The sequence below is a fragment of the Euprymna scolopes genome, chromosome 8 (assembly GCF_053919585.1).
Source record: "Euprymna scolopes isolate OS-2025 chromosome 8, ASM5391958v1, whole genome shotgun sequence".
Taxonomy (NCBI): domain Eukaryota; kingdom Metazoa; phylum Mollusca; class Cephalopoda; order Sepiida; family Sepiolidae; genus Euprymna; species Euprymna scolopes.
The window spans coordinates 67,987,332-68,001,239 of NC_136489.1; the positions used below are offsets into that span (position 1 = coordinate 67,987,332).

The following is a 13,908-nucleotide window of genomic DNA, read 5'->3' on the forward strand; positions in this document are numbered from 1 at the left end:
CAAAAGTTTACCTCTCAGTCTTAATTCGAGCTGGTTAATATAAAATATTTGAGGACTCACACACACTCAACTGGTATGCTCTCTATGGTATTTTGTTGTCTCTCAATCATGGTGACCATAGTAATTGTAGAAATGTTCTTGTTCTCTTTGCTGTAGAATTACTAGAAACAAAAAGAACAACACATAACTCGCTTATTGGCTCCGGGATTTATTTTAACTTTTTATAATAATCTTTACAGTAATTTACATCTAAAATATCTTCTTGTTTTTCTTTTATTAAAATCTATTTTGTGTTGCAAATCAACAATCATTGTTCAACTAGCTGTACCTACCTGGCGTTGCCCAGGAGTTTGGTTTATTTTAATTTTACTCATTGTGGACATCTCCCCGACTTTTGTATTTTCTCATAATTAATTTCTTGGAAGAAAATGTTCATCATTTACAAAGGTAATTCAATGAAGAATTTTATATATTTAAAAAATGTTATAAAATTGATTGGATTTTTTATGATATGTGGTAATTTAAATTGTATAAATAATTTTCAGATTATTGTTTTTTTTTTTTTTTAATTTTTATATCTCTACTTATATATAAAATACACTGTCTGTCTGTGTATATGTGTGAGAGAAAGAGTTGATTCGCTATGGACTCTGAAATAGCTGGGCCAATTTTGAAATTTCACACAAATGTACTTTAAGTGTATGGAAATGTTCTTAAATAGGTTATGTGTTGAAATGCCTCTGATAAATATTGAAAATCAATAATCAAAAAATCAAATTAAAGGAACAGTCTGATTTTTACCAATATTAACATCCTTATACAGCCTAACATTATAAGTGCATTTGAGAAGTTTTATCACTGAACAAGCAGAAAGGCCCGGCATATAAAATTAACAGTAGGTTGTTTGATAAGACAGGAACACATTCGAAATGAATGTTTCTGTTTAGAACACAATTGAACCATGAAATTTGACTTTTGCATTTTAAACTTTAATTCAAACCATATACAAATAATTTTATAAAATCAACAGTACGTTCTCTAAAATGCACTGTAGACTACAATGTATTTTGGATTTAGTCATTATGGAGAGGCATGTGAAGCTTTTTCCCAGGGCACCGTAGTTGATCCTCAACTTGAGTATTTGATTAAAAAATAGGCGACTTCAATAACAATAGATCCTCATTTAATCCTGGGCAACATCGAGTCTCCCTGTTAGTAAGAACCATAGGTGCATACCAGTGTTATTTTTTTTTAATTTTAAATTTCTGGAAATACTTGTATTGATGACCTGATTAACCATTTAACTGTTACCTATCTCTCCTGAACATTAGTTGTTCAGTCTACAAACACTAAACTCACACATATGCACATATTTCACTGAAATGCTTTTATCTTCAGTTCACTTTGAAATATTTTACAGTATTTTTATTTTTGTATTACAGCAGGACAATTTACTGGAATTGAGTCTGTACGGGGATACTATCGCGTGAAAGCTGTTGATTATTGGCATCGATCTGGTCATTTTTCATCTCCTTTTCACTATTCTTAATGAATATGAACATCTGATATCGAAGCATGCCATTCTCATCTCGTAGACCATTCTTGGTAGGTTCTTGTTATATCAACAAATGTGCCAAAGTTGGATTTTTCCTGTGAAAACAGGAAAGATCTTGAGTGAAAAACACAAAAAAAATATTTGGTAGACATGAATGATAAAGGAAAGTTAAGTAAATCAACATAAAAATCAGACACTTTTCTGAAAATTTGGTCTCAGGTCAACAGAAAATAATTATTAAAAAAATCTGTAAAAAAAAAAAAGGGTCATACGCATGCATTAAATCTATACACAAGGTGTGGCTATAAAAATGATTGCTGTTTATAAAAAAATAAGCTGATAATCCTAGCTTTTAATTTGTGTTTTATAATGCTACTGAATCTGTTGGTGCTTCATTCCACTGTGTCCTATACAAAGAAGCTGAGGCAGTTGCAGTCAGGCGAGTTGGGAGTCCAAATGTAAAGTTAAGTATATTCGACAAGCTGCTTTGACTGCCAGGCCTGGGTTTTCTTGTTGGTAGGGCAGGGTGTCAAGTTTTTCTGCCACATGTACAGTCAATTTGCAGCTACCTGATTGATTCAGGGTTTCATCACCTCATTTAGAACACAGATGAAGCTATCGGTGTTCAGCTTCACGAAAGAAACGAGATTGCATGATGTCACTGAAAGTGACAAACTGTCATTCTGACGGCATCAGATTGTTGATTGTTTAATTTTTTTTTTCTTTCGCTTCCTTTCTAATCTCTCCAACCATTTTGCTAATGCTGACCAAGTCCAAAGCTTTCCAGTGGAGATTTCAAGGAAGCTATTAAGAGTTATACAAATGTTCCAACCATCACACTGTGGTTATGGCTCCAACCTCTGTTCCCTCTCTCTGTTATTACAACCCTAAGATAGTTGACTGGTGAAATAGACACTACATACAAAAATATGCAGCATTTTGTATAAACAGAAAAACTGAATAAAGAAATACATTTGTTTTTCTAAAACTGTGTTATGTTTATTTTATTTGTAAAAATGAAAACAGGGGTAAGGATGTGATTGGTTGAAACATGATCACATGTTAAATTAGAGAGGGATTTGGAAATAGTTAACAGTGTTCTTTATGAGAAACATGACAACTCTCATTTCTTTTCTCTTTAAATGCAAAGTAGCAAGAGTGACCACAGTAACACATTTACTTTACTGACTACCATGCTTAAAATATTCCAAGCCGTTTGAATTGAATTTTGTTTACAATTTATATATATTTAAAAAATCAAGGAAAAAGATCTTATAAGCCACTGATAAAATACAAATAATTTTTTTTTACTTAGTTCTTACATTTTTTTTTTTTTCAGTTAGAATAACCTTCTCAGAGACAGGGGATATTTCATATTAGTAAAATTTACTGCTATTTTTTTATAATCCTTTTATATTGTGGTGTTTTCTTGTCATGGAAGGTGTGATTGAAGCATTTCTTCTTCTTCTTCTTCTTCTTCTTCTTCTTCTGTGGCATGCTTTGAAGAATGGAAACTTTTTTTTAAGCAACTTATGAATTTTAAATTTAAAAAAAAAGCTGTTATATGCCATAAATAAGATACAAATATAATATAAAATATTCATCACGTGCACTTGAGAGTCAAATCACAGCATAATATGAGGAAAAGGAAAATAAACAAATATTTTACTTGTTTGGAATTTATGACAAATATATTTCAGAGGTATACTCCATCTTCAGTGTGTTTTTTTTCTTTTTCTTTTCTTCTTTCTTGCCATGTTGTAAAGTTGGAGAAAGAAAAGTCTGTTTGTAAAGATCCGCACGTTGTTTTCAGCGGCTGTATTTTGAAATGTTAGAACTGTTGGCAATGCAAGATTAATGTCAAGGATATATATTGAAACATTGATTTAATTTGAATAAGATGCAAATATGTATATTTTTAGAGATTTTTTTTTTTTCAGATATAAGCGTTGTGTAAATTTGTCTTACAATTTAGAAATATAACGCAGAATTTTTTTTTTTAAATAAGCATTTATTTATTTTAATAATTTTAAATAAAGTTAGTTTCCTCAATGTATATTTCCATCAGGCATGGAATTAGTTTTTTTTTCTTTGTTGAGATGAAATATTTTTGATATATAAGATACAGTTAATGTTAATGTACTGACACACGGAGGAGTGACCAGAACAAAAAACTGAATTTAAGACTTCAATGATAACATTTTTGCAATAATGGTTGGATTGATACTTCAAGCATCATTTATTTTTATTTATTTGGAGAAAAATGTAATTTCTCTTATTAAAATAAAATATTGAGAAAACAAAAGAGAAAATTTAACAAAACATTAAATGTAAAGATTTAAATTTTTAATATTTGTCTTAATAAATATCTTCCATATATATATATATATATATATATATATATATATATATATATATATATATATATATATATATCTTGCCTTAGGATGGGTTCATAATACTGGAATACCTTAATAAGTGCAAATGTTTTGATTTGAAAATGTTATATGTAAAAAAGTCTTTTTGAAAACTAAAAATAGATCTGATTTGAATGAATATTTAAACATTTTTATTCAATTATAAAAATATGAAAATCAACAAATGGTGTTAAGATGATGAACATCACTGTCAAAAACAAAAGTTTTCTTTCTTTAAAATTGCCAACTATTTCTTTGATATAATGTTTCGGTACTTGTACAGTTTAATCAAGACATTAAAAAAATGAAGATATTGAGAAAAGGTTATATTGCATCTATGTGTTATGGAACAAAGTTCTCCGAAAAAAATTTCACTTAATTTCATCAAGTAGTTTTTTTTTACAGCGAAAAAACAATTTGTTATGATACCGAGCAAAAGGTTCGATTTTTAGGAAGAAAAGCTAGAATTAAAGATGGGGAGGAAGTATCGGCACTTTACATGGAGTCATCTCCCTGTGATGTGTTCAACAAATTCTATAATGGCTGACTTCAATGCGCTCTCATAAGAATGTGTTTCTCCACTGTAAAAAAAAACTACTCTATCAAATTTAATGAAAATTTTTTCAAAGATCTTCAGCCCAAAACGGATACGTACAATATAATCTTTAATATTTTCATTTTTAAATGTCTTGATTAAACTGTACAAGTACCAATGTTTCTGCTTTTGATAGTCTTCTGTTATCTGAGAAACAAATTCCTTTTGCTTGCACAAAATTGTTTTAAAGAACTTTTTACTTTGCACACGGGAGAAATCTGTTAATTCTTGGAATTTTTCACAAAAATTGTACAGATTTCATGCAATTTTTTGCAAAAATTGTACAGATTTCATGGAATTTTTTGCAAAAATTGTACAGATTTCATGGAATTTTTCACAAAAATTGTACAGATTTCATGGAATTTTTTGCAAAAATTGTACAGATTTCATGGAATTTTTTGCAAAAATTGTACAGATTTCATGGAATGTACGTTTTTGCTTTTCTTTTTAGTTCCACTTCAATTCTAATGACATTTCTCTGAAAGTTGAGTGAAGATTTTGTTAGGAGACATTGTGAGCATTTTGTTTTGCTGCAAGTGACATTTCTGTTTGTTACATGTATGTAGTCTATTTAATGCCTACAACAACAAAGATGACTATTTGAAATCAAATGTGAAGAATGACTGAAATTAGTTTAATGATGTTTTTTTTTATGGAAATCAATCCATACAAAGCATGAAACCACTTGATGTAAGGAGCTAAATAAGAAAAATATAAAAAAATATTATTTCAAGGTTAAAAATTAACTAACAATAAGTGTTAGACAGCAATCCCTTACTCTTTATCAGAAACATTGCTCATGGAATGTGAGGACTATCGGAAAAATAAGGGAAAAGAGAGAGTTACAAGGCTGCTGAAAGTAAAGCCAAGGTCAACTTTCTACTTTCTTTCAGATTATTGATTCAGAGCATTAATATGGTCAGATGAATGTCTTCATTTTCATTATTGTTGCATTATTCTAGTGTTTCTATTCTCAAATCTGTTTTTGTGTGTTGATCGCATCTTGTCACTTTTTAGGCATTTTGACTTTTTAGTGTTTATGGATTACATGGTTCTCATTCTCCATTCCATGCTTGTGTAGGGATACTAAACATGGTTGTTTAAAAACAGTGCCGAGCAATGTAAATTTTCATGTACAGTTAGAATAAATAAGACAAATAAATTTAAAATTAGAGAATAACTTGATGTGTACAAGAAGCTATGCCATGGAAGGAAGTATGTGATAAAGGAAGGTTGTTTCTGCTTTTTGGGTTTAATTAATAAACATCTGTTTTTTGAGGGGCTTCTATCAACTCTTATGAGGGTTGGATGTTCATGTAGATGCAAAGTAAATCAAATCCCAGAGCAAATAATGAAGTTATTTGTTGTTCTTAATAATTGCTTTAATTGAGAGATGTCACAATCCATTGAGAAACTGCTTACAATGTATCGGCAAGAGACTCAACTGTTTTCAATCAAGTGAAGATCAAAGAACTTCCCTATACAATGCTACATTGACAGACGTTTTGTTCTAACCAATTTCTGAATCATTTAGAGACAAGAAGGTTTTGCATCATGTGTGTGTGTGTTGATAACAAAGAGTGAATTCTTTTATTTATAATGTAATGGAAGCGATAAACATATACTTCAAAAACGTCTCACAGAATAAACATCCTTTGTTTTTTTGGTGACAAATTCATTATAAATATATATAAGTCATAAGATACTAGTTAACCATCACCATGTTTTGACAAGCTTCTGGGACAGACCTTCACTCCTGATCTGAATTGGAACACATACATCAAATCCCTTGCTGGTAAAATGGTTGGATCATTCTACCGCTCCAGTAGATATCTTAGTGCTGATGCAATCCTCTACTTGTATAAGAGCCAAGTATGTTTCAGGGTAGAGTACTGTTGCCACATCTGAGGAGAAGCTACTCAGAGCATCCTTTCCTGCCTCGACAGAATACAAAACTGTCTTCATAATTTGGTGGGTGATGTCCTTTTCTTCTTTCTGTAGCCTCTGTCTCATAGAAAGACATTGCAAGCTTCCCTCTGCTCTATCATTATTTTCATGGCAGGTGCTCAACTAAGCTTCACTCTATGGTTTCCCTGGTAAGTCTTTCATGACAAACACTCGACTACCTACAACTATCAGAAATTTCCCTTACTCTCTGTCTGTGCCTAAATCTAAGTGAAAATTCTATCAGCAGTTTTTTTTTTTTTTTTTTTTTTTTTAAAGCTGCTCATCTGTGGAACACAATACCACAGATCTGCTTCCCGGTTGACTATGACAGTCGTTTTCAACTCCAATGTAAACAAGTTCTTGAAGAGCCATCCTTTAAAATAAATTAACTTATCAAGTTCCATTACAGTACCCATTAATCCTTATCTTTGAGTGGCCTCCAGGCCTTGATGAATCAATGCGTTCTGCAAACTGATTGGTCATATGTGTGACCAAATTGCCCAGCAGGGATATTGATTTGCAAGAGAAAATAAATCTTTATTTTATTGATGACTGCTATATGGCATAATAATCATGCTGACATATATTCCTATTAGATCACTGAAGTTAAGCAATGTTGAGCCTGGTTAGTACTAAACAGGTGACCATTTTGGTATTCCAGGTGCTGTCTGTGCTCCCTGCTCTTCTTTGCATTGTTTCCAGTCGTCCTGGACTTCTCCTTGCCACTGGACTCAAGCAGTGCCGATTCAGGAGAGGTGTGGAAGGAGATTGCACAACCCTTACCTCACAATTACTTGTGCAGCTACCCTTACACATGGGGTATCCATTGTCTCTTGAGACTGAACGGAGGCATTGATCAATACAGGAGAATTCAATAATTTTTGAATAAGAAAATCAAATTATAAAAATAAAACTACTCCATTAATTTATGTGATTTTTGCTTTGTTGATTATTGTACTAATAAAATGACAAAAAAAGAATTCAATTTTACGTTTTTTTTTATCCTTTCTATTCAGTATTCTGTGAAAAAAAAAAAGATGCATATTAAAACAAAACAAAGAAAACATCCTTCAGCCATGCTATAAATAAAAACAATTTCAGTTTCACATATATTTCAATATATTTCATAAGTTTATTTATTCACAAAGTCAATCACAATGTAAGATATCCTTTAACAATATTTCAAGTATAAATATTATGCCATCAGAAAAAAGTTCATTATATAGAATGAACAATTCATTGAGTGTTTGGTTATATATATATATATATGTATATATATATATATATATATATATATATATATATATATATATATGTATATGTATATTTCTGTGGATATATTCTTTATTCTATTATATTTCCTTTTTAAATATATACCAATCCTTATTTTAGAAACTCAATGTAATTACAGAGCATATAATGAATGACAAAAGTCTATATTCCAAATTTCATGAATCTTGACCACCTTACAATTTATTTCTTTATTTCAGCTGACACTTACAATTCTTCACAGTATCTGTTTCATAGCACAAAATCAATCACTTAATTATTAGTGAATCTATTTTGCTCTTAACTCATCAAAATAAATAGCAACAATCAATCCATCAAAAGGCAATAAAATGTGTTTGGACATGATTAAAAAATCCAAAAATTGGAAGAGAGAAGCTGCAAATACCTTATACTTTGCTGCTTACATTACACCATTTTTTTTTTGAACCTAGAAAAAAGATATATATATATATATATATATACTTCGGAGTAGTTTTTATTTAACAATCAGTGGTTATGTAAACGTGAGATTGTAGGTTTACAAAATATTACTGGCAGTAATATTCTATAAGTTATCCCATCTAAACGAGAATTGCTCGATATTCAAGATAGAGCAAATAAATTAAACTGTAATTCAATGAATTTCAAAAAACTCTTATTGAAATGAAATGAAGTGGTTGAGTTTCATATCAAAGAATTTTTATTATTCTAAGCAAGACAAAGAATGTTTTAGAAAGTTTATCTCCTTAACCTATAGGGTTTCGATGTCTACCATCTCATCAGAGGAGTGAAAATATTAGCAAATAGTTATAAAGGTATGCACCCTATTTGCTAAAGTCAGTGAGACATGGAAAGTCAAAGTGAAAGTCAAAGTGAAAAATTTATTTAAAAATTTATATTGATAAATTTATTTTCACTTTGACTTTCCATGTCTCACTGACTTTAGCAAATAGGGTGCATACCTTTATAACTATTTGCTAATATTTTCACTCCTCTGATGAGATGGTAGACATCGAAACCCTATAGGTTAAGGAGATAAACTTTCTAAAACATTCTTTGTCTTGCTTAGAATAATAAAAATTCTTTGATATGAAACTCAACCACTTCATTTCATTTCAATAAGAGTTTTTTGAAATTCATTGAATTACAGTTTAAATATATATATATATATATATATATATATATATATATATATATATATATATATATATATATACAAATAAATAGCATCTATATATATATTATATAGATGCTATTTATCTATAATATATATATATATTATATAGATGCTGTTTATTTGTTTTGTTTGTGATACTTTTTAAATGAATTCAATTATTTATACGAAAGTATATTTTTATCTAAATGCAAGTTGGGAATAATTTTCCCTTTGACCAATTTGGTACTTGCAAATGGGGAGCAGCATATGTATTGGTTTTAAAATATAATATTCACTTATCACATATTATATTTCAAAAACAATATATATTATATAAATATATATATGGGAAAAATATTCTTTTCAGTTGTATTATAAATAAAGTATATAATATATAGTCTAAAGAAGCTTTGAATAAAAAAAAATGCAAAAATAAAAATAAAGGATGCAATTTAAATTCCCAGAAGGAAGAAAATATTTTAACTTTAACCTATCGCAGACTTAGCACCTACATAATCCGACTTCAAAAATGTTTATAATGACAAAACAGAACTCATTTATATAAGGAAGAAAAAAAAAAGCATTTACTAAAACTGTTAAATAAAAAGACTTAGCATTTGCATAAGCCGATTTTGCAAAAGTCTTCAATTTTAAAACAGAATTTAACTACATGAGGATAGAAAGAGAAAACCTTAACTAAAATTTTGTAATTAGAAAACGGGGATCATGTAGCTGTTTCAGAGATTTAAAAAACAGGACAGCTGTTTAATATATATATATTAGGTTGTCCGGAAAATAATGGCCATTTCAGGAAGTCTGTTTTGAAATTGGATTTAATCATAGGATTTTTATTATATTTCAGGTAAACATCAACATGATTATTGATTTATATGTGCTCTTTAATAATTTCTTACTTTTTTCTTTCAGAAAACGTTTTATGAGCGAATGAGCCCATAATTTGGAATATGAGAAAAGAAGACTTACGATTACTTTTCCTGCATGAGTTTAAGCTTGGTAACAATGCTTCTCAAACAACTGCAAATATCAATAGGGCATTGAGAGAAGGCATCACAAGTGATAGAACAGTACGAAGGTGGTTTCAGAAATTTCGTAGTGGTGATGAGAGCCTTAAAGATGAAGAAGGTAGAGGACGGCCATCTTATCTTGACAATGGAAATTTGAGAGCCATTGTTGAGCAAAACCTACGGCAAAGTGTCAGGGAAATGTCTCGGTGTCAGCAGTTCAACAGTGTCGGACCATCTGAAGCAATTTGGCGAGGTGAAAAAGCTCGACAAATGGGCTCAATGAAAATCAACAAGCTCGACGTTTTGAAGAGTGTTCGATGCTCTTTTTGCGAAACATTAATGATCCATTTCTTGACCGAATAGTCACCTGTGACGAAAAGTGGATTCTTTATGATAATCGGAAACAATCAGGTCAATGGCTTGCTTGTGATGAACCACCCAAACATTTTCCAAAGCCAAAGTTTCACCAACAGAAGATTATGCTGACTGTTTGGTGGTGTGCAATTGGTGTCATTCATTACAGCTTTCTGGATGCTAATCAGAGCATCACGGCAGAGGTTTACTGTAATCAACTCGAAGAAATGCATCATCATTTACAAAAATTGAGACCTGCATTAGTTAATAGGCGTGGTCCAATCCTGCTCCACGATAATGCGTGGCCTCATGTTGCGAGAATGACACTGCAGAAACTCACAGACTTGGGATACGAAACTTTACCACATCCTCCTTATTCTCCAGATCTTTCACCCATGGACTACCATTTTTTCAAGCATTTAGCCGCCTTTTTAAGCAACAAAACTTTCAGATCTAATGCAGAGGTTGAATCTTTTTTCAAAGATTTCTTAGCATCTAAGCCAAAGAATTTTTATCAACGAGGCATAAATGATCTAGTTGATAGATGGCAAAAATGCATGGCTGATCAAGGATCATACTTTGACTAATTTCAATGTCTAGTGTCACCTATTTGATTAATAAATCCTTTTTCTCTAAAATTGGCCATTATTTTCCGGACAACCTAATATATATATATATATACACACACACCTTTATACTTTATTTATAAGTAGATCATCTACAAGAGTATGTCATTTTTCTTCATCCCTGGATATTTTTAAAGAGACTCCAAAAAACACTTTTTTGAATCTCTTATTGGATCTACCAAATACGAACCTCAAACTCACTGGATATCTACAACACTAATTATTGGACATTGCTGAGTATTTTTTATTTTCCTATTAACTTTTACTTTCCTTCAAAAACTTTTATGATTACCGTTTTCAAAAATCGTGCTAACCAGCAAAATTAAATTTTTATCTATATATTCCTTTTGCTGACATTTTTTTCCTCTGAGGTGAAGAGCCTATCTTTGAAACTTCATGGAATAAGGAATTTTTCTCACTTTTTCTTGTATTTCTTGTTTTGAATAAAATATTGTTAATTTAATTCTACAATATTGTGACGTCTATTACTTATACTAGGCTCTATAACTGATATAGAGCCTTTTAAATTTGGATAGGTTGTTATTCTATAAATATATTTCTCTATATTTTAATTAATCTCTTTTGCATTTGAAAAGTTTTTTATTAACCTTTTCTTTAATTCCGAAATTTTCTCATATTATATATATATATATATATATATATATATATTTCTTTGCTGCTGTTGAAAAAATAAAATAATTTAATGACAAAAAAATTAATTATTAAGTTCATTCTAATAAGATCTCACGAACACACAACAAACACAATAAATAACATCTATGACAACATTTATTTCTTGTAATTATTACTTATTTAATTTTTAATCATAAGATATCTTCATATACTTTATCTATATGTAATTATATAGAATCAAGCAATGTGAAAATGGAAAACAAAAGAATACATTTTTGTTGATATTTGTACATGTTTCTGGATGTCTAGAGGTCAGACTGAGATCAATGAACAAAAGTGATTCACTGATTTCTGCACTCTATTGTTTTTGATTTATGAAGGATTTGCCCAGACCCTCCTCCTTCCCTCATGAACAAGTAAAAATAAAGAAAAATTTGTATGAGGTATGTATCCGTGATGGAAAGAAAATATTGTACTCCAAAAATCATGTACACTGATCAAGTACATTTATTTTAAAATAAGAAAATCAAATTTTATGCCTAAACCATGAGCGACGATCTCACAACACCATCTTGAAAACAGTTTGCAAAACACATTTTTGAAAACCATTCTTAACAATGGGGAGGTGAGAAGGGGAGGCATTGGAAAAACTCAAATTTGATTTAAAATGATCTTTATTTCTATAAATTGTTTTTTTGTGTGTGTTTTGATAGTCATATTTAAAAACCTTTTTTTTCTATTTATTTAAAAAGAAAATACAACTTTGTTATATATGGCCTGTGAAATTGCATTCATCTGGAAAAGATCTAGCTAATTTGTATATTCTTTTAAACATTCATTTTAATTAATTCACTATTAGTTTTTTCTGTTTTCTTATGGGATGATCATCTTTAGTTAACTATTACATGTAATTATATTCATGCAGATATTCCGTATGATTTATATTTGTGTAATATTTGCATAAAAAGGTTATAGTAAACACAACTCTTTTTCTATATATATATTTATGTATGTGTATATATATTTGTTTTAAAAATTTTGCCTACCAAACTCCTCTGTCAGTTTTTAGTCTACAGACATGAAACTTAATATATAGAGTATTTGAACCTATGCAAAACTTTATATTTGGGTTTTAGCTAGGGAAAATCGGTGCAAAAGTGTGAAAATTAGAAAAATGAAATTTGGCAGGTGAAGATCAAACGAATATGCATGTGTAACATAATAGCTATTGGTTCATGTTTTAATTTTTAATCTTGCAGCAAACATGTCTTTATAGCTTAGGCATTAACATCAAAGGAAAAAGTAAATTGTAAGCTAAACGTTTTGGTTTCAATTCTCGGTGGTGGTGCACAATTCATTTTTTTTTTTAACTTTTTAAATTATTACTATATATTGAGTCCTATATAATATAATAATAAATACAAAATCTGCATTAATCAAAATATCATATTTAAGTGTATTTTACGACCGAGCAATTCCGGGCGGTCTGCTATTTTTTTTTTAATAAAAATAAAACTACTCAATCTATTTTTTTTAATAAAACTAAAACTACTCAATCAATTTTTTTTAATAAAACTAAAACTACTCAATCAATTTATGAGATTTTTGCTGTGCATAAATCGAAGTGAAAATTCTATGAGCAGAGTTTTCAAGTCATGACTACATACATCATACAGACGTTTTTTTTTTTTCATAGTCGGTTAATAATAAACAAGCACCAGGATTTTTTTTCTTGTTTTGGTCTTATTTGATTTTGAATGAAGATTAAACGACAATGGAGATAATTATAGTTTGATAGAAAAAAATGTTTTTTTAGTTTAGTTTTTTTTATTTATCTTAATCTTGAGCAAGTTATAGATTTATTATTTATCCAAACAAAAAACTGTCTTAAAGTTTTGACTTTAAGGAATCATCTTCAGGAGTGATGCAATGTTAGTAGAAAGTATTAAAGCATATGAAAGACAATTTTGAATAAGTAATTACTCAGCATGTTTTAGTTCAATTTAGGGGGTGGGGAGGCATTTTCATATTTTCATACATATCTACAACAATTTTGCACATAAACGTTAAGGTATTACTTAACAATAAAAGGAAAAAATAAAGCAGAGCAATAATTAAAAATAATAATAATAATGAAATCACTGTATGGAGTGTTCCAGAGATGCACAACAACGTCTCAAAATTGTATGTGTACTGCATAGGATTATGTATAATTTTTCAAGGAAATGAATACGACTCATGATATACGTATGTCTTTGGAAAGTTGACATCGGATGTCGACTTTTAAGCGACTATCTATATAAAAGCCAAGTACGCCCAAGGATGGAATAC

The 13,908-nt window shown here is 29.7% G+C and overlaps 1 protein-coding gene across 5 annotated transcripts in view; it reads left to right on the top strand.

Moving 5' to 3' along the window:
* The window catches only part of LOC145283596 (alpha-L-iduronidase-like), a 74,413-nt gene extending 64,386 nt beyond the window's left edge, over window positions 1-10,027 (top strand). For 3 of the 5 annotated variants that reach the window (XM_080132528.1, XM_080132532.1, XM_080132531.1), the window contains exon 15: window positions 1,443-2,543. In XM_080132528.1, coding sequence (XP_079988654.1) covers window positions 1,443-1,549 — 107 coding nt within the window. In that variant the 3' untranslated portion in view covers window positions 1,550-2,543. Of the gene's footprint in view, window positions 1-1,442; window positions 2,544-9,866 lie in introns of those variants that run through there. The other 2 variants (XR_013868642.1, XM_080132530.1) reach the window with 2 other exon arrangements.
* Window positions 10,028-13,908: the final 3,881 nt, after the last annotated feature.